General features: G+C 42.5%; 1 protein-coding gene across 6 annotated transcripts in view; it reads left to right on the top strand.

Annotated features, from left to right (window-relative positions):
- The first annotated feature begins 2,369 nt into the window (after positions 1-2,369).
- antxr1b (ANTXR cell adhesion molecule 1b) overlaps positions 2,370-27,251 on the top strand; it is a 51,244-nt gene continuing 26,362 nt past the window's right edge. For 2 of the 6 annotated variants that reach the window (XM_030066077.1, XM_030066073.1), the window contains exons 1-8: positions 2,410-2,456; positions 5,330-5,677; positions 10,457-10,528; positions 10,613-10,684; positions 10,858-10,939; positions 11,061-11,094; positions 11,343-11,422; positions 25,683-25,751. In XM_030066077.1, coding sequence (XP_029921937.1) covers positions 5,532-5,677; positions 10,457-10,528; positions 10,613-10,684; positions 10,858-10,939; positions 11,061-11,094; positions 11,343-11,422; positions 25,683-25,751 — 555 coding nt within the window. In that variant the 5' untranslated portion in view covers positions 2,410-2,456; positions 5,330-5,531. Of the gene's footprint in view, positions 2,457-5,329; positions 5,678-10,456; positions 10,529-10,612; positions 10,685-10,857; positions 10,940-11,060; positions 11,095-11,342; positions 11,423-25,682; positions 25,752-27,251 lie in introns of all 6 variants that reach the window. The other 4 variants (XM_030066075.1, XM_030066074.1, XM_030066076.1 and 1 more) reach the window with 4 other exon arrangements.

Below are 27,251 nucleotides of genomic sequence, written 5' to 3'. Positions count from 1 at the left end.
GGTTAGGATGGGAGGGGGGAGGGAGGCTCTTCTCATCCGCCGTAGGAAGTGCAGGCGCTGCTGTGCCTTCTTCGCCAGGGAGGAGGTGTGGAGTGACCAGCCGAGGTTGTCGGTGATGTGCACCCCCAGGTACTTGGTAGTGCTCACGACTTCCACGGCTGTGTCGTTGATGAGGAGGGGTGTGTGGCTGGGTCTGGATCTCCTGAAGTCCACGATGATCTCCTTAGTTTTATCGACATTCAGGACCAGGTTGTTCACCTTACACCAGTCCACAAGATGTTGCACTTCCTCCCTGTAAGCCAGTTCGTTGTCGTCCTGAATGAGGCCCACAACTGTTGTGTCGTCCGCGTACTTCAGGATGTGGTTGCTGCTGTACCTGGGGCGACAGTCGTGGGTCATCAGGGTGAACAACAGGGGGCTCAGAACACATCCCTGGGGGGAGCCGGTGTTCAGGGAGATGACACTGGAGGTGTTGTTCCCCACACGGACAGACTGGGTTCTGTCGGTGAGGAAGTCCAGCAGCCAGTTACACAGGGAGGTTTTGAGGCCCAGGGGCTCCAGTTTGCATATCAGGTCCTGGGGGATGATCGTATTGAATGCTGAGCTGAAGTCCAGGAACAGCATCCGTACGTGGGTGTTCTTTCCTTCCAGGTGCTCCAGGCTCAGGTGGAGAGCAGTGGAGATGGCATCCTCCGTGGAGCGGTTTGGCTGATATGCAAACTGGAACGGGTCGAATGATGGGGGGAGTATGGAGATGATGTTGTCCTTAACCACCCTCTCGAAGCACTTCATGATGGTGGATGTAAGTGCAACGGGGCGAAAGTCGTTAAGGCATGTGATGGCTGGTTTCTTGGGCACTGGAATTATTGTGGCCGACTTGAAACACGGGGGGACAACAGCCTGGTTCAGTGACATGTTGAAAATGTCTGTGAGCACATGGGCCAGCTGGTCTGCACATTCCTTGATCAGCCGTCCTGGAATGTTGTCAGGGCCTGCAGCTTTCCGTGCATTGACCTTCCTCAGGGCTCTCCGCACTGCAGTGATTTCAAGCCTGAGTGGCTGTTCATCGGGGTGGGGGGTAGCTTTCCTCGCAGGATTTTTATTTAGAGCTTCAAACCTTCCGAAGAAGTTATTGAGCTCATTGAGGAAGCTGATGTCATCCTGGCAGGGTGTGGGTGTGGCTTTGTAGTCGGTGACAGTCTGGATGCCCTGCCACAGTTGTCTGGTGTTGTTGGGGTCCTGGAAGAAGCCCTGGATCTTCTGACTGTGGGCGCGCTTTGCTACTCTGATGGCACGGTTCAGAACTGGCCTTCCTGTCAGGTAATCTGTGATCCAGGAGATAAAGGAAGGATCATATGATCAATGAATAATGTCTGGGTAGTACCACCAATGATTTACAGTGGCTTTTTTTTTTTTTTTTTATTAAAATTAATATTAATGTCAAAGTAAGTATGACATTTGTTGTGACTGTGCATGTTGCAACTGCTGCCTAATCTGAAAGTCTTCAGTTTCAGTCTTCATTTTATTAATCCTCAGTTTATTTAATATGAGAATTCAGTCTATTCAATATTAGCTATTATTCAGTCCTACTGAGAGTGTGTGTGTGTGTGTGTGTGTGTGTGTGTGTGTGTGTGTGTGTGTGTGTGTGTGAGGGTGGAGCCCCCTACCACCACCACCACACAAACATAATATTCACATTTGTATTTATAACGTTGTTATTAAAGTTATATTCATGACACATTGACATTAAAACTTAATGATTAGTGTAGGCTTACTAACTTCTGAGTTTTACAGTAGCCTATAAACTTGCGGAGTCAAAATAACTAGTCAATTCCCCACATCAGTGGATGGATAAATAATCTCAAATTATTCTGTATATTACATGTCTAACAAAACCGCCCGAACACTCTTTCCTTTAATGGATTTGTTTACCCTCCTAGATAAAAGAGTAAAAACAACAACAACAACAACAATAACCCTAACGATAAACATGTAACTGCCAAAAAATCCGTAGAATTATTTGTAAAAGTTCGTGTTTTTTATGCTTTTATTTTTAATTTTGGTCGGAGTAGCGATTAACTAACTTCCGCCTGAGACTTCCGCTTGAGACTTCCGGCATCGTATGGACCATAAATTACACGAAGAAGAAACTTCCGGTATGGATTGGATGTATGGCGGCGCCTATGGGCGGCGCCCATGTCCGCCATCTTGTCTGCAGCAAGGTACTCTTGTCTACTTGGGGGCCCAAGTAGATTGCGCCCTGGGCGGTTGCCCACATTGCCCATAGCAAAAACCGTCCCTGTCCTTCATAGTAGGCTACAGCCCTCTGCTGTCTTGTGAGAAGGCAGGGCGGGGCTCCGTTCGAATCACACAGCGTCACACACCTGTGCAACCATGCACAAGCACACAGACAGAGACACAGGAGGACATAGAGGAGGATCAGACTTTGTACCCCCGTAAGTGAAATAATTTCCGTCACGTCGGTTCCGGCCGAAATATCGGCGTTTTTTAAACGCACAGCAGGACAGCCTGAGCTTTGCTTTGCATGCGCCCGAAAATTTTCTGTGCACGAACCGCGCGCGCGCATTCGCCCCGCCAAAGCCAGAAGCCAGAATCGGGAAACACTGAGCCTCACACATGCGCTCACTGTTGTTCAAGGAATACTTTTTCATGCCTATTCCTTTTTTCAGTATGTCTGCACTCTCAGGCTACGTTTACACGTAGTCGGGTATTTTGAGAAACGAATATTTCCCTCCCTCTGTTTTCCAAAATAACACCGTGCACACGGCATCGTTTTCAAAAAAGTTTTCGTTTACATCAACCCGCATAAATACGCTGTCGAGCGCCATCATAACAACCCCAAGCCTATGGGCGGAGGGGTAGGAAGAAGGAGAAAGCCATGCAAGCCAATCAGAAGCCAAACCAGACAGCAGTCTGCCCAGGTCGGACCCAAAACCAGCGATACTGGCGGTGACGAGGACTGGCTCTTTGTGTATTTTTCATCTCTAGGGCCACGGCTCAGAACTATGAGGGACGAAAAATGACAAAACAATAAATAAATGAATAAATAAATAAATACGCATATAAATATATAAATGCATAAATAATTAAATTAATAAATATTTCTACATTTATTTATTTATTTCTGTTTTTATTCATGCATTTATTTATTTATTTGTGTATTTATACATTTATGCATGCATTTATTTATTTATTTTTACATTTATTTATTATTTATTTCTACATTTATTTATTCATTTGTGTATTTATATATTTATTTTTACATTTATTTATTTATTCTTTCTTTTATTTCTACATTTATTTATTTATTTCTACATTTATTTATTTATTCCTACATTTATTTCTGTATTTCTACATTTCCACATTTATTTATTTCTGTATTTCTGTGTCGTATGTTAATAAGGTGGGCGGTTCTTACATTAGTCTTAAGCACGATTGGTTTGTGGGTGTGATCCTATCCACTGCTACTGCCTGGACTGGCAGTAGTAGTGGATAGCAGTGGACTAGCTAGCTACTAGGGCATTAACAACGCCAGACTTTTCCACGCCGACTTTTCAATGTTGTCGATGTTACGTCGACCCGTCAACACTGGGAGATTTTTTGGGGGGCTAGCGGGGCTCCAACCGGAGGGAGGGAGGGGTTGTAGTGGAGCGCCGACCGGGCGACCGGGAGGGTGAGGAGGCTGTAGTGGAGCGCCGACCGTGTGTGTGGGGGTGTGTGTGGCTGTGTGTGTGTTTCTTCGACTTTCGACGGGTCGATGTTTACATTAATGCCCTACTAGCTACTGTGTAAAACGCAATGGAAAGCGTTTCAAAACAGTCTTATAGATGGGTATCAGATGGACTGTGTCTGAGTTTGACAGAGGAGGCTTGGGCCTGGCACTACATGCATTTTTTATATTCCCATAGCATTTGTCCAGAACTCTGCTCTCTCAAGTGCCACACTTGACATACTGTTCAAATCCGGGAAGGGACAGTTCCAGTTTACAGTGGTTAACATCTCCCAGAATAAAAACACAGTCAGCAATACAAGCTGCAACTCGGGCCGCATTACCACTGGGGGGCACATACACTGAGCAGATGACAATATTACCAAACTCCCTCGAGAGGTAAAAGGGTCTTAGAGAAATGCATATCAGTTCGATATCAGGGCTGCACACAGTCTCTCTCACAGAATAGTTCCTGCACCAGCTGTCACTCACAAACACACCGATACCTCCCCCTCGACTCTTCCCCGGGTTTCCATTCCTGTCTGCATGGACAAGTGAGAAACCCTCCAGCTCGATCAAGGAGTTGGGAATGTCTTCGTGGAGCCAAGTCTCAGTAAACACCAGCAAGCCCGCCTCGCAGTATTCAAAACATACCCTCATGTTGGTGTGGAGCTCATCCTTTTTGCTACTAAGAGAGCGAACATTGCTGAGGATCATGCCGGGCAGCGGAGGTCTACTGCCTCTCCTGCGGAGTCGCTGTCGGATCCACGCACGTTGGCCTCTCCTCCGTAGTTTTCTCTGAGATGGCGGGATTTTAAATACCTCTGGCAGGTTGAATAAATCCGCAGGTGGTGATGTTGTTCCCATGTAGCGGAGAGACAGCAGTGTATCTCTGGAGTAGATGAGTGGCAGCCCACCCCTCGCATGTGGAAAAGTTTGGCACGTCCTCAGGAGCTCCAAAACAATCAGTGCCAGTAGTAGTCCTTAGTGCAAATAACGCCATGGTGAACCCACATACACACTCACACCGTCAATAAAAACCACAATAAAAAAAGAGTAAGAACATTAATGAAACGAACAAATGAAAGAGTCAGGCAGCAGCAGCATCAGAGTCCGGGTCGCCAGCAGAGCAGCGCCACTGGAAGTGTAGAATTTGTGTATGTTTTAACATTATTTGCATTATATATCATTTGCAATGTTATTTGAAGCCCTTTAGTGCATTGTACTACTCTTTGTTTGCTGCTGTTTTGGCCAGGACTTGCTTGAAAAAGAGATTCTGAATCTGAAGTGACTCCTTGGTCACCTCAGCGAGTTGCATAGTACCTTTGTTTACCACTGAGTGGCACTGATGCATAGGATGTAGAATAGAACAAAACTGCATGAGAGTAAAAAAAAAATAAAAGAAAAGAATTTGCAAGAACAAACATAACAACATTAGAGAATGTCATTCACAGAAACAGATGAGAGAACTTAAAAGGAGTTCATCACAGGCTCACTACTTGTATTTTGTTTAGGCCTGAGAACCCATGAAACTGTATGCTAAAAAGACTGAGGAGGGAGAGGGAGCAGATCACTCAATCCCAACTCCTCCTTTTCCAGCACACATCTGCTCTTTGGAGATGGCACACTGATCCAGAAGAAGGAACATATCATGCCTAGGAGATCTGCCTTAAGAGCATGACTGGCTGCATCAAAGTGCTGTGAGAGAGAGAGAGAGAGAGAAGGAAAATCCAACTTGAAAGTGCTCTAAATGTTTGCCTTTCCTTGGACTGACTAATCACCTTGTCTTAAAGTTGAAGTGATGTTCCAGTGCTGGTGCAGGCAGGCCCTACTCGGTGTGGAAGTGGGCATGCTGGTGGTCATCTTGGTAGCAGGCACTGCAGGACAGATCCAGGAGGCACGGTCCTCCTGCTACGGAGGATTTGACCTCTACTTTGTTTTGGACAAGTGAGTTTTCTACTCTTATTTGATCACAGTGCAGTGATGCTGTTTGATGTTTGCATGCCTCTCGTAAGCTTGTTTCTAAAATAAGACACAGGTGCAATCATCAATTGAGTTGATCTCCAGGAAAGAATAATGAGCAAAAAGTTGAAATATGAAGATTGTGATAAAAACAAAACAGTCATTAGAGAAACATCTTTTAATCACTGATCAAACACCAGGCAGACAGGAAGAATTCCTTCGATATACATTTTTTGAAAAGTAAAGAGTAAACCACAAACTTTGCAATAACATATCATTTTATTTAATAAACACTGGTGCATGTACATTCTAACTGCAGGAAGAATTGAACACATTGAATTTCCATATTCATGAATCTATCATGAAGTTCTTGATCAGGTGTGACGCATTTGACATAGGATGAGACTTATTTGCTTTGTTTTGATGGTTTGCTCAAAAGTCATGTGTCAGTGTGTTGATGTACCTTAGGGCAGATAATACTGATTTTCTGATGCTGTGATGCTGTGCAGGTTCTTTTATTTGGCTTTTATATCCTTTATTCTCAACTCTTTAGAAGAGCTGAGAATATATTTGTGAAAAAAAAAATACTAGTTATGATAGCTATTTTTGCAACATACTTAATTACTTACTTAATTATGTAATTCTGCTAATTAATGAATTAATTAGCATAAATTGTGTTTACACAATTTGCAGTGTGTGCACACATTCACTTGCACTGATATAGTATACTGTGGGGATTGCTTGTGTCAAATTCAAGCCATGATAAACTGACAGACGTAAACCACATCTAGTCCCAACTTCAACTCTCTGCTTGTCACTGTAGAACCCTTTCTCCATTAGAGCCAGATGTTCCCAAGATCCTGAGTTTTTGGCTGTCTCTCTGCACTAGGACTCATATCACAGCATAAATGGAAACATAACAGAGAGAGAAGAGGAGAGGCAGTGCAGAGCAAGAAGAGGCTTTAGAGGTTATGCATATATGCATAACTCCCAACACTCCTTAATTGCTCCTCTGTCCCTTAGCTTTCATGTGGTTCCTCTTGTTGATTCTGTTGTTGAGTCTGCACCTGCTAAAAAATTGGAATTGGTCTGGTGTTGAGCTCCTACATGCACTTCAGTTTGTTCTGCACATATGACTCTGATTTGACTGGTATCAATTCAGTCTTTGGCTCATTTTGATTGTTGTTTTTGTTTTGACAGCATTACAATTTTCTAATGGACATCAGGCATGGTGTTTTCAAACTGCCAGAGAAATCAATTCTACATAAGTGAATGCACATAGATTATAACACATTCAGAGAACCTGAATGTGAGATTCCATTATGATAGACACAGATAGAGACATACATAACTGCATGCATCACATGCATATATATATAAATATACATCTGTACATGCTGTTGCTTGGTGATTTTAATGATATGGTTGCAGTATTGTTGCATATTGTTTGACAGAGCTTTTTAAAACAACCTTCATTAATGTTGCCTCTGTTGCATTTCATTCACACTCAGTGGCCAGTTTATTAGGTACACCTGCAAAATGTAATATAGTACAATACAGCTATTCTGCCATAATGTTTTCTTTATGATGTCTGTTATGCTCAGGTTTTCTTTTTTCACAGTAAGAGAGGTGTTCATTCAATTATATGTTCGGCATTGAGGTCATAATTTGTTGTGGTGTTGTACTGGATTGCATTTTATTAACAGGTTTTTCTAATATTCTGCCCTCCTCATGTATATAAATGGGGAGGACAAAAAAATTTAAACACCTCTAAATATAACGTAGTCCAGTACAAAACCTCTGAGAACTACAACCTCACTATCAAACATATAAATAAATCTACACACTCTCCACCATTTCAGCAAAAACTAAACATTATAAACTCTCTTAAAAAGTAAAGTTTATGGCATAGCTGTTGCACTGAATTAGAACTGCATTAGAATGTACAGCTGGACCTAATGAAGTGGCCACTGAGTGTATATGAGATGCAATGTTAAAGTAACACTGAAATAAAAATGTGTTTATTTGGTGGGGCCATGAAGTAGGAAGGAATCCATGAACTTTGGAAGCTTTGGAACTGAGAACATGCAGGATTGCCCTAGCTGTCTTATTCCCCAATAGCAAATTTCCTTTGGCTTGGATGTGGCCCAAATGAACAGCAAAGATGTGGCCCAGTTACGGAAGTGAATGACGGCCCATATCTATGAGGGACGAAAAATGACAAAACAATAAATAAATGAATAAATAAATAAATATGCATATAAATATATAAATGCATAAATAATTAAATTAATAAATGTTTCTACATTTATTTATTTATTTATTTCTGTTTTTATTCATGGATTTATTTATTTATTTGTGTATTTATACATTTATGCATGCATTTATTTATTTATTTTTACATTTATTTATTTATTTATTTATTTCTACATTTATTTATTCATTTGTGTATTTATATATTTATTTTTACATTTATTTATTTATTTCTACATTTATTTATTTATTCCTACATTTATTTCTGTATTTCTACATTTCCACATTTATTTATTTCTGTATTTCTGTGTCGTATGTTAATAAGGTGGGCGGTTCTTACATTAGTCTTAAGCACGATTGGTTTGTGGGTGTGATCCTATCCACTGCTACTGCCTGGACTGGCAGTAGTAGTGGATAGCAGTGGACTAGCTAGCCACTAGGGCATTAACAACGCCAGACTTTTCCACGCCGACTTTTCAATGTTGTCGACGTTACGTCGACCCGTCAACACCGGGAGATTTTTGGGGGGTCTAGCAGGGCTCCAACCGGAGGGAGGGAGGGGTTGTAGTGGAGCGCCGACCGTGTGTGTGGGGGTGTGTGTGTGTGGGTGTGTGTGTGTTTCTTCGACTTTCGACGGGTCAATGTTTACATTAATGCCCTACTAGCTACTGTGTAAAACGCAATGGAAAGCGTTTTGAGAGCCATCGTCAGTGATTTAAGGTCACTGGCGAATGATGTGGTAAATCATGCACCCACCGACTACTTCCAGTTTCATGGTTCATCCATGCATGAATCGTTTCCTTCTGTCTGATTCGCTCAGTTGACCAATCGTGCTTAAGACTAATGTAAGAACCGCCCACCTTATTAACATACGACACAGAAATACAGAAATAAATAAATGTGGAAATGTAGAAATACAGAAATAAATGTAGGAATAAATAAATAAATGTAGAAATAAATAAAAGTATAAATAAATAAATGTAAAAATAAATATATAAATACACAAATGAATAAATAAATGTAGAAATAAATAAATAAATAAATAAATGTAAAAATAAATAAATAAATGCATGCATAAATGTATAAATACACAAATAAATAAATAAATGCATGAATAAAAACAGAAATAAATAAATGTAGAAATATTTATTAATTTAATTATTTATGCATTTATATATTTATATGCGTATTTATTTATTTATTCATTTATTTATTGTTTTGTCATTTTTCATCCCTCATACATATCTGGCCCAGGTATATGAAAGCTGTGTTTGAACCATAACATAGCCAGACCTCTGCCACAGCTGTACCAACACCAAAAGTTTAGTGTAGTTTTTGATAGACCGCACTTAAGCTAGGTTACTCGCTAAACCAGTCTCCCGGTCCGCACACACATTTTTGAGGGCAAAGGCGAGTGAAATGTTTGCACTAAGAGACGCACTTAGAAATTGTGAAATATGGCCACTCGACCATATATTCATGTTGGTGGACGGGCAGAGGTGCCGCGCATAGATCTCTGGCTTTGTTACTTGCTAACGTTAGCAGCTAATCACCACTGACACGCCTCAGCTGCGTTAGCACCCAACGTTAGCAGCTAATATAATTTATATACCACACTGGGCGTTAGCAGCTAAGCAGCTAATATAATTTATAAATCACACGGGAGCTGCGTTAGCTGCTGATATAATTTATATACCATGCTTCATATCGTTTCATATAGACACAGGTGCGGTGTTAGCAGCCAATGTTAGTAGCGCTTAAAGTTAGCGACCGCTTTTAGCAAAATCAGACATTAGAGATCATTAAGTTTAATCAAACATTTTCATCCGAAAAGCAGAAGGCTTAGCGAGGATGCTAACGCAGCCGTAAGCCTGTGTCTAGTCACCGCCTCCACACGTTTTAAAGAAGAACAGACTTCTGTTTGGCTAATCATCTTATAGTTTTCTCCTCCAAAGACCTAGGTTTTGTGGAACCATAACTTCGTGAGAATAAAATCGGCATTTATTATCATTAGTACAACAAAATTTAAAAGGTTTAAAATTCACTTACCAAGCCAGTTGAAAGATGAGAGGAGCCAGGTGAAAAATTAGGCAAATTAGGTCCTGGTCATGTGCTGCAAAAGACTCCACTCTGCCACCTGGGCAGGTGTCAGAGTGTATGGCCAAACTGAAGTGGTTAGGATGTGGCCCACACGTGTTTTGCCATAACACATTTGCCAGTTACAAATCACGTGTGGCCCAAAGTTAAATCTATTATCTGGGCCAAGTGCTTCAATTACTGAACTGTCCCAGAGGAGAAATCCCCTCCATTTTTGAAGGTATGGCCAAACCAATATGGTTATGATGTGGCCCTCATGTGTTTTGCCATATCACATCTCAGCCAGAGGTACCAGCTAGACGCCACATGTGGCCCAAAAGTCAATGCTATCAGGGTTACATTTCCCAACAATGAGCAAGACCTGAAAACTGATTTGTCCATAGATGATTGTTGCCTTTCCAATCTTCTTCTTAGGTCGGGCAGTGTGCAACATCACTGGAATGAGATTTATTACTTTGTTGACCATCTAGCACACAAGTTTATCAGGTAGGTGCACAGTGTACAATAGTCAAGTAATGGAACATTAATAAATTCCTGTTAGACCCACAACTATCTTCTCTTTTGTGTAAGTCCTCAGCTACGGATGTCCTTCATTGTATTTTCAAAAGAAGGAAGGATCCTCATGAAACTAACTGAAGACAGGTAAGATGTACAGAGTTCCATTCAAAAGTTCAAATTGCCTCCATATTGTGCTTTCATCACATAACTGTTATGCTCTTTGGTGAGTTCTGTCTTACTCTCCTGAGCTATGCCATCAAGATTATATCCACTATTGTTGTAATATTCTAAAAATATGCCAATGTATTTATGATCAGAGAGCAGATTCGGGCTGGGCTTGAAGAGCTCCGCATGGTACAGCCAGGCGGAGACACCTACATGCACAAAGGCTTCCAAAGAGTAAGTCATCTGTTAAGTCAATATGAAACAGATCCCTCTTACCCACCAGTATGGCATTTAGGCCTTTTAATGAGGTCCATTTAGATTTATTGCTGTTGAAGCCAAAACTTTTTCCCCTTAGGCCAGTGAGCAAATATATTATGGGACTGGAGATGGTGAGTGTATTTTTTTTTTTTTTTTTTTTTTTTTTGTACTTAATCATACTTTCCTCCACTAGCTCATGGTTATAGAACCATTATATCAAAACTGCAACTGCAATTTCTCTCACATTAGACAAAATATTTTGTGCAAATAATCATGTTAAAGCATAGTTCAAAAACACACTCAGAATAATAATTAGATGAATTTATTTAATTGTTTTTGACTAGCTAATATGTCTTGTTCATTTGGCTCTGCCTGTCAGGTTACCGGACAGCCAGTGTTATCATTGCCCTGACGGATGGTGAACTGAGAGAGAATCAGTTTGACCTAGCAGAAAGAGAGGTGAGAAGAGAACCTGCTGGTGACTACACTGAATTTACTAACAAAAGTAAGACTAAAGAGCTGGTTATTATGCTTGTCATTGTTTTCTACCTGGGACTCACGTGGTATAAGCAAGGAAATTTTATAAGACAGTTTACAGAAGTATTTTTGAAAGTGTTTTAACTTGTTTTATGTGGACATGGTGTGGGGTGCCCACTCCATTACTATCCCACTAGACTATCCAGAATTATGACCATGACCAGTCAAATTATTGGAAAGGACAGAGACATTTGGGATGTATATATAAAATGTAGGTGAAACAAAAAACTCAAAATATTGTGTCTGATCCTGTTCATCCCCTCTTTAAAGAATTCACAACATTGCTTTCGCAATGTCTTTCATACTCAATGCAAAAAGTCTGCTAAACTCATAAACAGACCAGCTGGCTGGGGTCTTCACCAACATCCTAAACACCTCACTCTCCCAGTCCATCATCCCATCTTGTCTGAAGTCAGCCACAATCGTCCCGCTGCCCAAAAAGACCACCATCAGCAGCCTTAATGACTATCGACCAGTTGCTCTGACACCCGTTATCATGAAGTGTTTTCACATGTCCTGCCTCCCACCCACACTCGATCCACTTCAGTTTGCATACAGGGCCAACAGATCGACAGAGGATGCCATCGCCACAGTGCTCCACACCACCATCTCCCACATGGAGCATCATGGGCGATATGCTTGGTTGCTGTTTGTTGACTTTAGTTCTGCTTTTAATACCATACTTCCAGACAGACTGCTCACAAAACTGATGGACATTGGTCTACCAAACACCACCTGCAGCTGGATCAGAGACTTTCTTTCTGAGCATGTACAGAGAGTCAGAGTGGGTTCTCACATTTCCACAGCCCTCAGACTGAACACCGGCTCTCCACAGGGCTGTGTGCTGAGCACTCTTTTGTACACTCTGTACACGTATGACTGCGTCAGCACGCATCCAGACACTGCCGTCATTAAGTTTGCTGATGACACCATCGTAATGGGGCTCATCTCTGATGGTGATGAGTCAGCATACAGGAATGAGGTGCAGAGGCAGGTGGGGTGGTGTGCAGACAACAATCTGTTCCTCAACACCTCTAAGACAAAAGAACTCATTGTCGACTTCAGGTGGAGGAAGTCTGACCTGCAGCCCATCTGCATCGATGGGGAGGTTGTGGAGAGGGTGTCCAGCTTTAAGTTTCTTGGTGTGCACATGGATGCAGACCTTAAATGGATGCAGACCTTAAATGGAGCACCAACACGATGGAAGTTGTGAGGAAGGCACAGCAGCGCCTCTACTTCCTGAGGATCCTCAGAAGGAGGACCCCCACCCCCACTCCCACCCCCGGATGAACTGTACAACACCCGTTGTCTCAAGAGAGCACACAGCATCTTTAGAGACCCTACACACCCAGGTCAGAGAGTGTTTGAACTGCTGCCCTCTGGCAGGAGATTCAGAACACTCAAATCACACACTAATAGACTCAGGGATAGGTTTTTCAACAGGGCAATAGCCCTACTCAACAATAACACCTAACCTGACCTATAAAGTCATATAGTGAGCCATGTGCTATAGCTTGTATTATTTTGCACAGTCTGAATTGCTGTGTTTTTATAATTTATAAATGTATTGTGATGTACTGTGATATCTTTTAACTCAAGGCAAATTTCCACATCTGTGAACAATAAAGATTAGATTAGATTAGATTCAGCTTTATTGTCATTGCACAAAGTACAAGTACTAAGACAACGAAATGCAGTTTAGCATCTAACCAGAAGTGCAAAAAAACCCCAAAACAACAGAAAGTGCAGTGCAGCGAATATAAATATATGTATATCATCTGTAGTACAGTATTCACAGTAGCAGAGTATGAACAGTAAGTAGAGCATGGTATGGTCTCTGGAGTCTAGTGAAATAGTGATAATACAAGGATACAAGGATACAAGGAAGTTTATTTGTCATTAAACAACAGGTTGAATAATGAAATTAAAGTGTGGTTCCCTCTTGATTGATTAATTGATTGGGTAGAAAATAAAATTATTAAACATGGAGGAGTTCAGATGGTGCATTTAGTAGTCTCACAGCCTGAGGGAAGAAGCTGCTCTGTAGTCTGGTGGTACGGCAGCGGATACTTCTGTATCTTTTGCCTGACGGCAGCAGGGTGAACAGGCTGTGGCTGGGGTGGGTGTTGTCTTTTAGGATCCTTTTGGCTCTGCGCAGGCACCTCACCTCCCCGATATCACCGATGCTTGGTAGATGGGTGCCAATGATGTTTTGGGCAGTTTTAAGGAGTTCCCAGGAACTTAAAACTGCTCACTTGTTCCACCTCAGCTCCATTGATGTAGACAGGGTTGTGTGTCTTTGCTCTTTGGTTTTGCTGACGTTGAGCAGAAGGTTGTTGTCTGTGCACCATTTTGCAAGATGGTTGATTTCCTCCCGATATGAAAACTCATCATTGTTGGAGATCTGGCCGATGATGGTGGTGTCATCCGCAAACTTCACAATAGAGTTCTCTCCATGTCGGGGGTTGCGGTCGTGGGTGTACAGCGTGAACAGGAGGGGGCTGAGCACACAGCCCTGGGGGGCTCCGGTGTTGAGCACAAGAGTGGAGGAGGAGAGACTGCCAATCCGAACTGACTGGGGTCTGTTTGTGAGGAAGTCCAGTATCCAGTTGCAGAGAGTTGTACTGATGCCCAGAGTGTTCAGTTTTCCAATCAGCTTCATGGGGGAGATTGTGTTGAAAGCTGAGCTGAAGTCAACAAACAGCATTCTGATGTAGGTGCTGCTTTTCTCCAGGTGAGTGAAGACTGAGTGGAGAGCAATGGAGATGGCATCCTGTGTGGATCTGTTGGTTCTGAATGCAAACTGCTGAGGGTCCAGACTGGCAGGGATGTTGTTCTTTATGTGCTGGAGAACCAATTTCTCAAAGCACTTCATCAGGATGGGGGTGAGTGCCACAGGGCGGTAGTCATTTAGATCAGACACTGCAGACTTTTTAGGCACAGGGATGATGGTGGCTGTCTTGAAGCAGGTGGGAACACTCTCCTGTGACAGCGATATGTTGAAAATGTCGGTAATGACATCTACTAGCTGGTTGTAGTTGTAGCTGGTTTAGTACACGGCCAGGGATGTTATCAGGCCCAGCAGCTTTACTCATATTCACTTTCAGCAGGACTTTCCTCACATCCACTGTGGATACTGACAGTGGCCGGTCCTCTGGAGGCGGAGTAGACTTTACAGCTGATTCCCTGTTGAGGAGGTCAAAGTGAGCATAAAATGTGTTTAGCTCGTCTGGTAACGTGGCCTCACACATGATGGGAGCGCTCCTGCTTTTGTAGCCTGTCACATTTTTGACTGCCTGCCACAAGTCTTTGCTGTTGTTGGTGTTGAGGTCTCTCTCCAGTCTCTGCTGATGCCTTCGCTTTGCCTCCTTGATGCCAGCTTTCAGTTTTGCTCTGGCGGTGTTGTAGGCTTCTTTGTCACCTGACTTAAAGGCAGCTTTTTTGGCTCTACATAGAGCTCTCACCTCTCCATTCATCCAGGCTTTCTCATTAGGGAATTATTTAACTGTCCATGTTTTTACCACATCATCAGCACATTTGCTGATGTATGATGTCACTGATGATGCGTATTCTTCAAAGTCAATATGGTTCTCCTGGGTAGCAGCATCCCTGAACATCTGCCAGTCTCTGCATTCAAAACAGTCCTGTAGAGCTGCTGCAGCTTCATCTGTCCACACTTTAACTGTTTTTACAGTTGGTTTGACCCTTTTTGTCAGCTGGATGTAGGTAGGCAGGAGAAGCAGGGAGATGTGGTCTGACTGGCCAAAATGAGGACGAGAGAGGGCTCTGTAGCTGCCAGGAACATTGGTGTAGACATGGTCCAGTGTGTTGTTTCCTCTGGTAGGGATGTGGACGTGCTGCCACGTCTCTGTTAGGATGAGAACGCCGCAGTGTCTGATCTCTCCCTGCTGGGTCAGCCTGAGCCGTATCTCGTCCATTTTGTTCTCTTGTGATCGGACATTAGCCAGGAGTAGGCTGGGTAGAGGCACAGCCTTGTGTCCAAGCCTACTCAGCCTCAGTCGCACCCCGGCTCACCTCCCCCTCCTCCTGCGTCAACTACACCACCCGCGATGACGTCCGATCCGAACGCCCTGATAGATATACTTTATTGATCCCAACCAGGGAAATTCTGGTAAACCAGGGAAATTCTGGTCGTCGGATCTTAAGATGCCGAGAGCAGATATAATCCCAAGGTCCGCGGCACTCAGTGCAATTTTTGCACTTGCTTTCCTGATATTGAGGAGTGTATTACTGTCATAAGTAATACACACGCAAGTGGTACGATTCTCAGCAGTAAAAACAGAAGAATCGCTCCTATTTTTGTTGAAATTGAGGGAGCCATCAGCTGCTGCATGCATGTGCGCCGCCGTTGCCATGGTAATTTGAACAAACAATAAATAGTACATATAATAAATGTAATATATACACATATGAATAGTATATACAGATATGAAATATTATATACAATATATATATATATATATATATATATATATATATATATATATATATATAGTGTGCATGTGTGTATGTATGAAATATTATATACAGATATGATATGGATAGTAGTACAGTGGTGGAAAAAAAAGTTTCCGGACACCCTTAAAATTTTACACAATCTCAAATATTATCATGAAATATTTGTGGAAAAATCTTTTTTGTGTTTCAAAAGGTGTGGTTGCATTAGACAGATACAAACAAATACAAATTACATTTTTTGTTAATTTTTTACAAGATAAACTAACAAAACTAAATTCTTGACAGTTTAAATATGTCAGTTCTCAACATTGTCAGTATCAAAGTCAACAAATAACAGAGAATGTGTTCAAATTGAACAAAAAATAAATAAACCATCACATCATCAAATTAATATTTAGTAGTCCTGCCACTGGCACGTAGTAGAGCTCTAATCCTGGCTGGCATGCTCCCCACGAGCCTTTCACACTGTTGAGGGGTAATCTTGTCCCATTCTTCTTGAATTACTGCTTTTAATTCTTCTAAATTCTTTGGTTTACGCTTTGAAACAGACCTTTTGATAATCCACCACAGATTTTCAATGGGGCTCATGCCTGGGGATTGAGCTGGCCACTCTAAGACCTGGATACTGTGCTCCTGCAGCCAAGTACTGGCCTTGGATGTGTGGCAAGGGGCATTATCTTTTTGAAACATCCAGTTTTTACCTCGACGGAACAGTGCACGCGCAGAAGGGAGCATGTGGGTTTCGAGAATGGTACAATGTGCCATCACAGACAGTGAGATGACCAACACCAGCAGCACTCATGCATCCCCAAACCATGATACTGCCTCCTTCATGCTTGACAGTAGGTACTGTACATGCTGGAGATAATGCTTCGCCTGGCCTTCTGCGTACCCTCACATTAGTAGGAGGAAGATAAAGCTGGAAACTGGACTCATCTGACCACAGAATCTTCTTCCAATTCCTGGCTGTCCAGTTCTTGTGTGCCTGGGCCCAATGACGCCGGGCTAACCTCTGTCTCTCATTGATCAGGGGCTTCTTGATAGCCTTGTAGGACCTTAAGCCATGATCTAAAAGTCGGCCACGTACAGTGCAGGTGGAACACTGGACACCAGTTTGGTTTGACCACTGCTGCTGAAGCTCCTGTGATGTCATTCAGCGGTTTTGCCTGCACATGTGGATCAGGATGCGGTCATTTCTTGCTGAAGAAACCCTTGAATGCCCAGATCTTGGTTTGTCTTCCAAGCTGTTGGTTCGTCTGTATTTCTGCAGAGTGTATCCAACTGCTGAAGGACTGCATCTGCACTTCCTGGCTATCTGGCGGCAGCTGTACCCTTCCTGGCTGAGAATCTTTATCTTCAGGCGTGTTTCCTGTGTTAGGTTCCCTGTTTTAGCCATTTTTGTGTCTGAAGAACTTTCAAATGTGCTGGCTTTATATAGACACGAAGCCTGGCAACAAATATTTTGTCTTCAATATTTGCATATTGCGACCTTCATCACTGGTACCAAAATGACCCAATACTCAAAATTTCTTATGTATTTTTATGAAACCAATCAATTTTAAATTTGTATTGCCTTTTTTAGGATTTGTTTAGTATTTTGGCTGTGACTGTACTAAAAGAAATTGCACTTGAAGACCTAAGAGTGATTTTTAATGCAATATTTCACAAATGCATGGGGTGTCCGAAAACTTTTTTCCACCACTGTATATACAAAAAAAAAAAAAAAAAACAGAAGATACACAGTCTCTGTAGGGTGTACGCAGTCTGTGCAGTGCAGATTAACATATGGACAGTGAGGTGTGCAGTAAGTGGTGGAAGTGAAGATGCGTGGCTGGTAGGGGGCTGTCCATTTGGTGTGGAGTTCAGTAGGTGGACAGTAGCGGGGAAGAAGCTGTTCCTGAGCCTTCTGGTCCTGGAACGAAGATTCCTGAAGCGCCTCCCAGAGGGGAGGAGGACAAACAGGCTGTGGCTTGGGTGGGAGGAGTCACTGATGATGGACCCGACGGCAGGGAGTGGAGTACCAGTGATGCGCTGGGCAGTTTTGACTTCTCTCTGTCACTTTCCAGTCTCCGACAGAGCAGTTGCCATACCAGACTTTGATGCAGTAGGTAAGGATGCTCTCAGTGGTGCTGTGGTAGAAGTTTGCCAGGATCTTGGGAGACAGGTGGATTTTCTTGACTCTCCTCAGGAAAAACAGGGGTCCGTTTCACAAAGCAGGTTTCGTGAAAACTCTGAGTCTGTTAACCCTGAAATGAGGGAAACTCTGAGTTTTCCGTTTCACAAAGGGAGGTAACTCAAAGCAGAGAAAGAGGGCTTACTCTAGCCTGTTTCACCAAGGGAGGTAACTTAAGCTCTCGGTCAGTTACCACAGTAACAGACTCCATGAAACTAACCTGGTCGGGACCAGGTTTTTCTCATGAAACCTCGAGTTTCTCTCTGTGTCCGCCCTCTTTCAGCCACACACGGTATTTAACTTCCTCATTCATTCAGTCAGCAGGCGAGTTTTGGCGTGGCGTATTAGTTCTGCCGTCTGTTATTTAAAAAAAATGAAAAAAGAAACAGTCAGTAGTCCATTAGTAGTTAGGTGGCGACTTTTTTCACGAACATGGCATGTCTATTCAACAACGATCCCGTGGATAAAGTTTATGGGCTCTAGTTTCCCCGGCGCAGCGCGGGGTGGCGCAGTGAGGCGAACCCCGCGCAGAGCTAAAAAAAAAAAAAAACTCTGGGTTCCGGTTCCCGACCGAGTGTCCCATTTAACCCCCGAGTCAGATTATTTTATTGGTCTCTGTGTAAAAATAAAATGAAAAATAAATAAAATAAAGGCACTATGCGACCGAGTGTGACCTTGTTGGCATTGGTCAAAAGTTAAGCAGCTGCTTAAGCTTTTATTTTGATATATGCTGCACTCGCCTTATTTGTGATGTTCTCGCGTAACTTCGGAAAATAACTTCATGGAATCACTGGCTGGAAAGAATGGACTTCCGCACGGTGTGTGTGTGTGTGTGATTTGTCCTCGCAAACCACCAGTGAAAATAATCCGACTACAAGAGAAAACCTTTGCAGATGTAGTGAAAGAGGTGAAACAGTGCCGTTGTAGATTTGCAAGTGCAGCAGGCAAACATGACGGATCCCCCGTCATGTTTGCCTGCTGCCCCCACCGTGGAGCCTGGCACTATGGTGGTGGGCATGATGGGTGTATTTGACTTCAGGATAGACCTGTGTTGAAAAGATCGATCCTCAGATTTTGAATCAATCTTCATTTAAATTCCCATTTGTGTGGAATATGAACATATGTCTAGGGAAAATTACATGGAGGGAAGCAAATCTGGGTGGCACAATCCCTCCAGTGGTTTCACCTGCACCTGCACCACCAAGAAAAAAACATTCCAACAACTGCACCTGCACCGCACAAGTCCAAAAGGAAAAGAAACTTCACAGGCTACAGCAGCGCACTGACATAGATTGTGTAACAAAGCGAAGAGTTGCCACTCCACTCTATTTTCACTGACTAACAGCGGCACACTGGCTTAGCTTGTCTATTCAGAGAAGAGGTATCACTTCGGCTTATTTTTCAATCTATGTTATCACATGCATACTACTGCTCATTCATTGGTAGTTGAATAGTTAGGTCTGTTTCATAAGTAATTTACATTTTTAAAACAAATAATAATTTAACATATTGTTAAATTATTTGAGTCACGCTTACTGGTAAACATCTACTCCTGCAAGATAATTTGTTATGTTCTACAACTCATAAACATACACTAACACAACATACCAAGTGTTTGAGCATCATATCTCTTCTGGGCTACAATAGTTGGTCCTAGCCATTTTTACCAGTCTTACAGCCATTTTAATTATCAATACCTATATTAATTTGTTGTCAAATGACACAATATAATACAAGTATTAATGTGTTGCATAACTAGACAGGCATGTAATTCAGTAACAGCTCAAAGTGCTTTTTAATAAAACTAACCAAATCAATATCGGATCGAATCGAATCGGATCGAATTGTGATAATCGATTCTGAATCTTGTGAATCGGAATCTAATCGATTCTTGAAATTTGAATCGATACCCAGCACTACTTCAGGTACCTAGTGCTGCAATGCGAGCCAGAGACACCTCCCTCTGCAAGTAATAACGCTGCTCCATCTGTTAAAAAGGTGGTAACTTATGCAAATATTGAAATAATTATATTTAAAATGCAACCCATGCATCGCTTCCGAAAATAAAAAAAAAAGAATAAAATAAAATAAAATCCCTACCTACCCATCCTTCCCATGAATAAATAAAATAAAATAAATCCCCCCTACCCATCCTTAAAATGCTAAATAAAATAAATTCCCTACCCATTCATGCCCTTAAATGACAAGGAACCGGAACCCAAAGTTTTTTTTTGTTTGGCCTTATTGTGATTGCAACAGACTACATTTAAACTTATGCACTGACCTGAGCATCAATGTTCTCCCACGTCTCCCTCTCCTTTGCCACGGCAGCGGTGTTGCACAAAAAAAAAAAGAAAAAAAGTTCAAACTCGCTGTATGAATGCATTAAGATTTCCAATTCAACTGGGGTGAAAAACGCAGCCCGACGCTTCCCCGTTGCCATGGTGACTCATCAAATCGGGGCTCCATTGACGTTGTCTTTTTATAGCTGTGGTGCACGCGCTTAACTCCAGGTGAACCTACTCCGAGTTGATCAAACTAACTCAAATCAACTGTTCTGGAACCGAAAACTCAGAGTTTCCTTTCTCAGAGTAGATCAACTCAGAGTTCGGGGTAAGACTCAGATTTTGTTGAACGTGCTTCGTGAAACGGACCCCAGACGCGGGTGTGCCTTGTTTATCAGGGTTTAAGTGTTGAGGGACCAAGAGAGAACCTCTGAGATGTGGACACCCAGGAATTTGAAGCTGGCCACACACTCAACTTCTGCTCTAGATGGGGTCCTGAGTGCAGCCTTTGGTCTTCCTGAAGTCAACTATGAGCTCCTTGGTCTTCTTGGTGTTAAGGTTGTTATTGGTGCACCACGCAGCCATGTGTTGGACCTCTTCCCTGTAGGCTGACTCACTGTTGTTGTTGATGAGGCAGGTGACACCATTGTGTTGTCTGCAACATCGATGATGTGTTGGAACCACGTATCAGTGTGCAGTCGTGGGTGAACAGGGAGTAAAGGAGAGGGCTCAGCACAGCCCTGCAGGACGCCGGTATTCAGGGTGAAGGTTAAAGAGATGTGATCCCTTAACCTGACATGCTGGGGTCTGTTGGTTAGGAAATCCTGTATCCAGCAGCAGAGGGAGGGGTTGATGCCAAGCTCATTGAGTTTGGTGACCAGTTTGGAGAGAAAGATGGTATTGAATGCTGAGTCGATGAAGAGCATTCTGAAATAAGTGTTGCTGTTGTCCAGATGGGAGAGGGCAGAGTGGAGTGCTGTCAAGGTGGCGTCCTCAATGCTCCTGCTCCTGGCCATATTAAGTTAATGGGAAAATCTGAAATTTGAAACACTGAGTATTTTATAGGGAAAATAAGCTTTGAAATTGTCCAAATTGGGTTAGGTTAAAAATTGTGAAATTAGGCTTAGAAAACATACATATGGTAGTTTTTGAACAGCAAAAGTATAACCTTAACATGTATCCTATGTTTACATCACGAGTAAAGATGTGTTATGAAAAATAAAAAAATATAAATCTTTAGTGTTATTTTTGACATGTTTCCACGGTTTTTCCACCCACTATGTTTCGCTGACTGAAAGGGTTGTGTTCAATGGTGTAACATATCAGCATATTATTTTGTCAAATCTTAAAAGAAGATTTGATAACTTTCATGCACTTTATTGATGAAAGTTGTCAAATCAGACACGTCGCTGATAAACATTAGGATTTTGGGTAATGTAGTGCTTCTCCATGATATGACATTGCAAATAAAACATGTTTTCTTAAAATAAAGTTGATATTATACGGGACTTGTGGACTCGGCAAAAACACATCACAACCTCACAGCTCGTGGTAAGTCTGCCTTGGATGGTTACAATGTTATGGCTAATAATCAGATCTTTTTTTCAGAATATCGACTAAATTTGCACTTCCGGGATTTATGAACCACCACCCACAGTGTGACGTCTTTGAAGCCGGAAATCCGTTCAGTTAAAAAACATTCATAATAAAAAAAAAGCCATTCATAATAATAATAATAATTTGTGCATCTCTAATCCAGAGGTCATTCATAGCTACATCGTACTAGTTCCGGGTTTACTGGCAGACTCTATTACCATGTTATATGACGCAGAAAACGTCACGTTACCATGACAGCAAAGAGTCAGTTGACGCCCTAAATGCTTCCTGTGGCATCTATTTCAGACGTTGTTGGAGTTCTACGTAAGTCTGTCGGGTTACCCAACTCGTTGAAAACTGGCGAGAAATGGGTGCCTAATGAGTTGGCATGTGACGCTAAGGGACTCTGACCATTCGTCAGGCTGTTGACACATTGGGAGTCAGAACGTGTTGCACTGGTTGGGGGGTGTTGCTGGTGGGTTTGTAGTCGGTGATGGCCTGGATGCCCTGCCACATGGGTCGGGGGTCTGAGTTGTTAAAGAACTCCTCAGTCTTTAACTTGTGGCTGTGCTTGGCCCTCTTTATGCCTTTCTGCAGATTGGCCCTGGATGCACTGTAGGCTTGCATGTCCCCTGATCTGAAAGCGGTGTCGAATGCCTTCAGCAGTAGGTGTACCTGTTCATCCATGGTTTCTGATTTGGGAATGTAGTGAATAGGTTGGTTTTGATGTAGCTCAGGACTGAGGAAGCAAAATAGTTAATGTCCGTGCAGGAGTCTGGAGTAGCCTGCTTAGCAACCATATTCCAGTCAGTGTGTTGAAACTGGTGCTGAAGTGCAGTCTCAGCTCCCTCTGGCCACATCTGAACTGTTTTTACAGATGGTTTCACACGTTTGATAAGAGGTAACAAAGAGACGTGGTCTGACTGCCATAAGTGGGGGAGGGGGGTGGCTTTGTATGCATTAGCGACGTTCGTGTAAACATGGTCCAGGGTCTTGTTTTCACTAGTGGGGCACGAGGCATTTTGGTGGAATTTCAGGAGAACGGACTTCAAATTTGCATGGTTAAAGTCGACCACAACAGTGAAGGCAGCCTCTGGATGTTTGTTCAATATTACACTAATTGCTGAATACAGTTCCTTCATTGCAAGCTTAGCATTAGCGTCCTGGGGGACATAAACTGCAGTCACTACAGTGATTGAAAACTCTCTGGGCAAGTAGAGGGGTCTACACTTAAAGGCCCCATGGCCTGAAAAATGCAATTTTCGTTGTTTTTGCGTGATAGGGAAGTTCTTGGGCCCACATAAATACTGTCCCGTGCATTTCACCTATGATAAATGGAGAGGTGCACACAGCCTGTTTTTTGAAACTGTCCCTGTAAAACAAGCGGATTTGCACTTCCTTGAATTTCTGACGTCAGTATAATTACTGACGTCAGTGACTCCGCCCACAGTGCCTACGTCCCCACGCAACCAGCTACCAAGTTAGCGAACTTAGCCAGTTAGCCTCAACTTCCCGGCCAACAAGTTACCAAGCTAGCGAACTTAGCCAGTTAGCCTCAACTTCCCGGCCAACAAGTTACCAAGCTAGCGAACTTAGCCAGTACCTCTGCTCCCAGGGCAACAAGTTCACAACATATTTACAACATATTTAACAAAAATAACTTACCATTCTGAAACATCTTGTAATAAACAGATTTGAGGTGTTTCGGGATTGTACGGTCGTATAACATCACGCTCAGGGTCCCGGTTTCACGGGCCCCGCAGGGTTTTAGTCTGATGGCAGCAGTTCAAAGTATTTGTGGAGCGGGTGAGAGGGGTCTCTGACAATGTTCAGTGCTCTACTCCTGCAGGGATGGGATGTTTCCATGGAGCCATGTCTCCGTAAAAGCAAGCACACAGCAGTCTGTCCAGTCTCTGCGGGTGTCTCTTAGCAAGTGGAGCTCGTCCAGCTTGTTGTTGAGGGAGTGAACATTAGAGAGCAAGAGCGACGGTCCTGCTGGTCTGGAGGGGTTAGCCTTTAGCCTAGTGTGGATCCAGCTCCCTTCCCCTTCCTTTGTTTACGTTCGCACTGCTTGCGCATCCTCCTCTCCCTGGTGACGGCCGGTGTAGACACAGGTAAAATGTACTGGCCGTACTGGCGTAGTCCACATCAAAGCAGAGTGCCTCATTTCTTGCAGCACGCTTTACCCTGATGTTTAGTAAAGTCTCTCGGTTGTAGGTTATGCAACCTGAGCGTCTGGGTTAAGCAAAACATTTCAAACATTCACTCTCGCTGATCCCTGGAGGGGGCGCTGTGTCCATGTGCACCGCCATCACAATAGCAATACAATGCCGGCTTCGTCTGTGGTTCGGGATCGGAGTCGGGCTCAAGTACGTACGGTTGTATAATATCACGCTCGGCGGTAGCCATGACAATCTTACATAAGATGATAACTCGCTTTCGACAAGTTTTTAAATAGTTATTGTATCTCGTTGGCTCTGTTTTTCTCTTGCTCAATATGGCGATGCGCTATTGTTTAAGTCCCAGAATGCATTGTGCACTGATGTCGGTTGATTGGCCCGACCATTGTCACTCAGAAAACAGTTAGACAATCAGTAAAGAGGGGCTGATTCTCTCTTCTGATTGGCTAAACGAACCGTGCTGCCAGAGCTCCGGGAGAAAGGCAAGAGAGAGGAGCTGTGAAACTATATTTAGCAGACCACAGGTACTCAAAACCACAAATACATCATGCTAGGGATATCAGCAGTTGAAATAAAACCCTGGAAAAGTGTACACCATGGGGCCTTTAACCATGAGATATTCCAGGTTAGCAGAGCAATGACTTTCAATTACGGCGGTGTCTGTGCACCAAGCTTTGTTTATATAAATGCACAGACCCCCCATCTCTGGACTTACCCGAGTTATCTGTTGTTCTATCTGCGCTGAGCATGTAGCATCCTGCAAGTTCAACAGTGCTGTCGGGGATGTAGTTGTTGAGTCAAGTTTCAGTGTGGATCAAGATGTTACAGTCCATGATCCATTTGTGAGAGATGATCTGCAGTCGCAGTTTGTCCATTTTGTTCACCAGAGAACGTACATTGACAAGGAAAATGCTGGGTAGAGCTAAGCAATGCGGAGTTAGCCTTAGCTTAGCCCTTAGACCACCCTGTTTTCCTAGCTTCTGTTTGCATTCTCTTCTTCGTCAGTCACTAGTACCTCTGGTCGGCGTAGCTGGGTTTATTGTCTCTGTTGTTTTGAGCCGAAGATGAGCTGAAGATTCACAAGTTGTTTGGGCTGTGAGAACTGATATCCAAAAGTTCTTGTCGGCTGTATGAAATGAAAGCAAGACTGTTCTGAGTGAACAGACTTGGGAAACGGACAGGCAAATAATTGCTATTTTGCAAAATCTGGAGAGACACTGAGCCTCGTGTTGTGCACGCGCCACCATCTTGGTCTTTGAATCTTAAGAACATGACATAACAAAAAAATAAATAAATAGATACAATAAGGCTTCTAACAATCACCTAACTGAATTTAAAGTGCATGTGTACATGTGAGTCGAAATAAATCTTAGATTTGTAATTGTTAAGTTTTTTCTTTTCTTTTCTTTTCTTTTCTTTCCTTTCTTTTCTTTCTTTTTTTTCCTGTCTTTTACCTTATTCCAAATCAGGCCAGCAGAGCTCGTCAGTTGGGTGCCTCAGTGTACTGTGTTGGAGTAAAAGACTTCAATGAAACTCAGGTAAATCTGTCAGTGAACCACCATAAGCAGAATTTAATTGGGGGTGGGGGATTGCTACTACTACTAACTATTGACAATGCTTCACCATTCACACACCTACAGTAACTCCAACTAACCCGTTTTCAGTTTTATTAGGTGTAGCTGTGTTACTTACATCATATCAGTATCAGCCTGGCATGTTTTTCCTTTTTATGGTTTTCATCTTCTCACAAGAGTGGTCTCGTGTTAACTGTCCTATTATCTTTGGGGTCAGTTTGAACCCATTCAGTGTTTAATGTCTTTAAATACATGATTAACATTGTTTTTGTTTGTTTGTTTGTTTGTTTGTTTGTTTGTTTTGTTTTGTTTTGCTTCACTTTTCCTAATTTACACAATTGGGGAAACATAAAATGATGATATGTTTTCAATGTCCTGGACACATTTGTTGCCCATAGGTGTTTCATTGGGACCTAAAATATCAACATTTTACACACATTAGCTTTAGCTGTTTTGGATGACATTGAGGAACAATAATATGTCATTTTTAATAGTAAAAAACTTCCCACTGCTTTAGAGCCCTAACTGAACATAACAATACCCGTAGTAGTGCGAGAACCAGTCCAGTTCTGACTGCAAAGTGTATGAGGAGGGATTATGTTTTCTTTAAAGGACTGTTTAGGTAGCCAACAAGAAACAAAGTCTTTGACATATAAATCTGGGTAATGGGGGGCAGGTGATCTTCAGGTGTGTTGATGCCAAATGTAAGTGAGCAGGTATTCATCATCTGAAAGCTGTGAACGTGAAGATTAATTTGAGATGCAGGTCAGTAGTGTGTCAAGTTATTATAGTCATAAATCTGTTACAGTCATTGTGACTTGATTAAGTGCCTATTTATTTATTTACATTTAAAGTTTTATAACGGTTAGAACATTATGATGGAAGTGTATGGAAGTAGCCATTACCGTGCTCAATTTTTCAAACAAGTTTTGTGTTGATGCCATTTGTTACACAGATTTAATGCAAAATTTAACCATTTTTAACCACTGAAGAATTGATAAACATGGTAAAAAAAAAAAAAAAATCCCTCCAAAACAAAACATCAGGACACCAATATGAAGGAATTTTCTCTGAAGCTGTAGGTCACATTTAGGCCCTGGGGCATGCTAGACATGGGGAGACAAGGTCAAGCAGATTGACACCTTTCATGAACACAGAGCTGTTAATCTCTAACACACTTAGGTAGGGATTCTTATTTATAATAAGGCATGCCAGTGAGCAACCCTAGGAATTGTGTGGTTCTACAGAGTATTCACAGTTGTAACGCTCATATTCTCTTCTCCTCAGCTGAGCATCAATAAACATCCTTTGCATAAGACATCACAGTCTCCTGAGATCTGCTTCACTCTGAGAGTTGACCACAACTTCACTCAGTTTCCATCACAACCAATACCTTTAGGAACATCATGGAAAAAAATGATACTGTGGTGTCAAAAACCTTTGATATTTGGAAATCTCCGTAAG

The sequence above is a fragment of the Myripristis murdjan genome, chromosome 12, assembly GCF_902150065.1.
Source record: "Myripristis murdjan chromosome 12, fMyrMur1.1, whole genome shotgun sequence".
NCBI lineage: Eukaryota > Metazoa > Chordata > Actinopteri > Holocentriformes > Holocentridae > Myripristis > Myripristis murdjan.
This window is presented reverse-complemented; position numbering and strand designations above follow the sequence as displayed.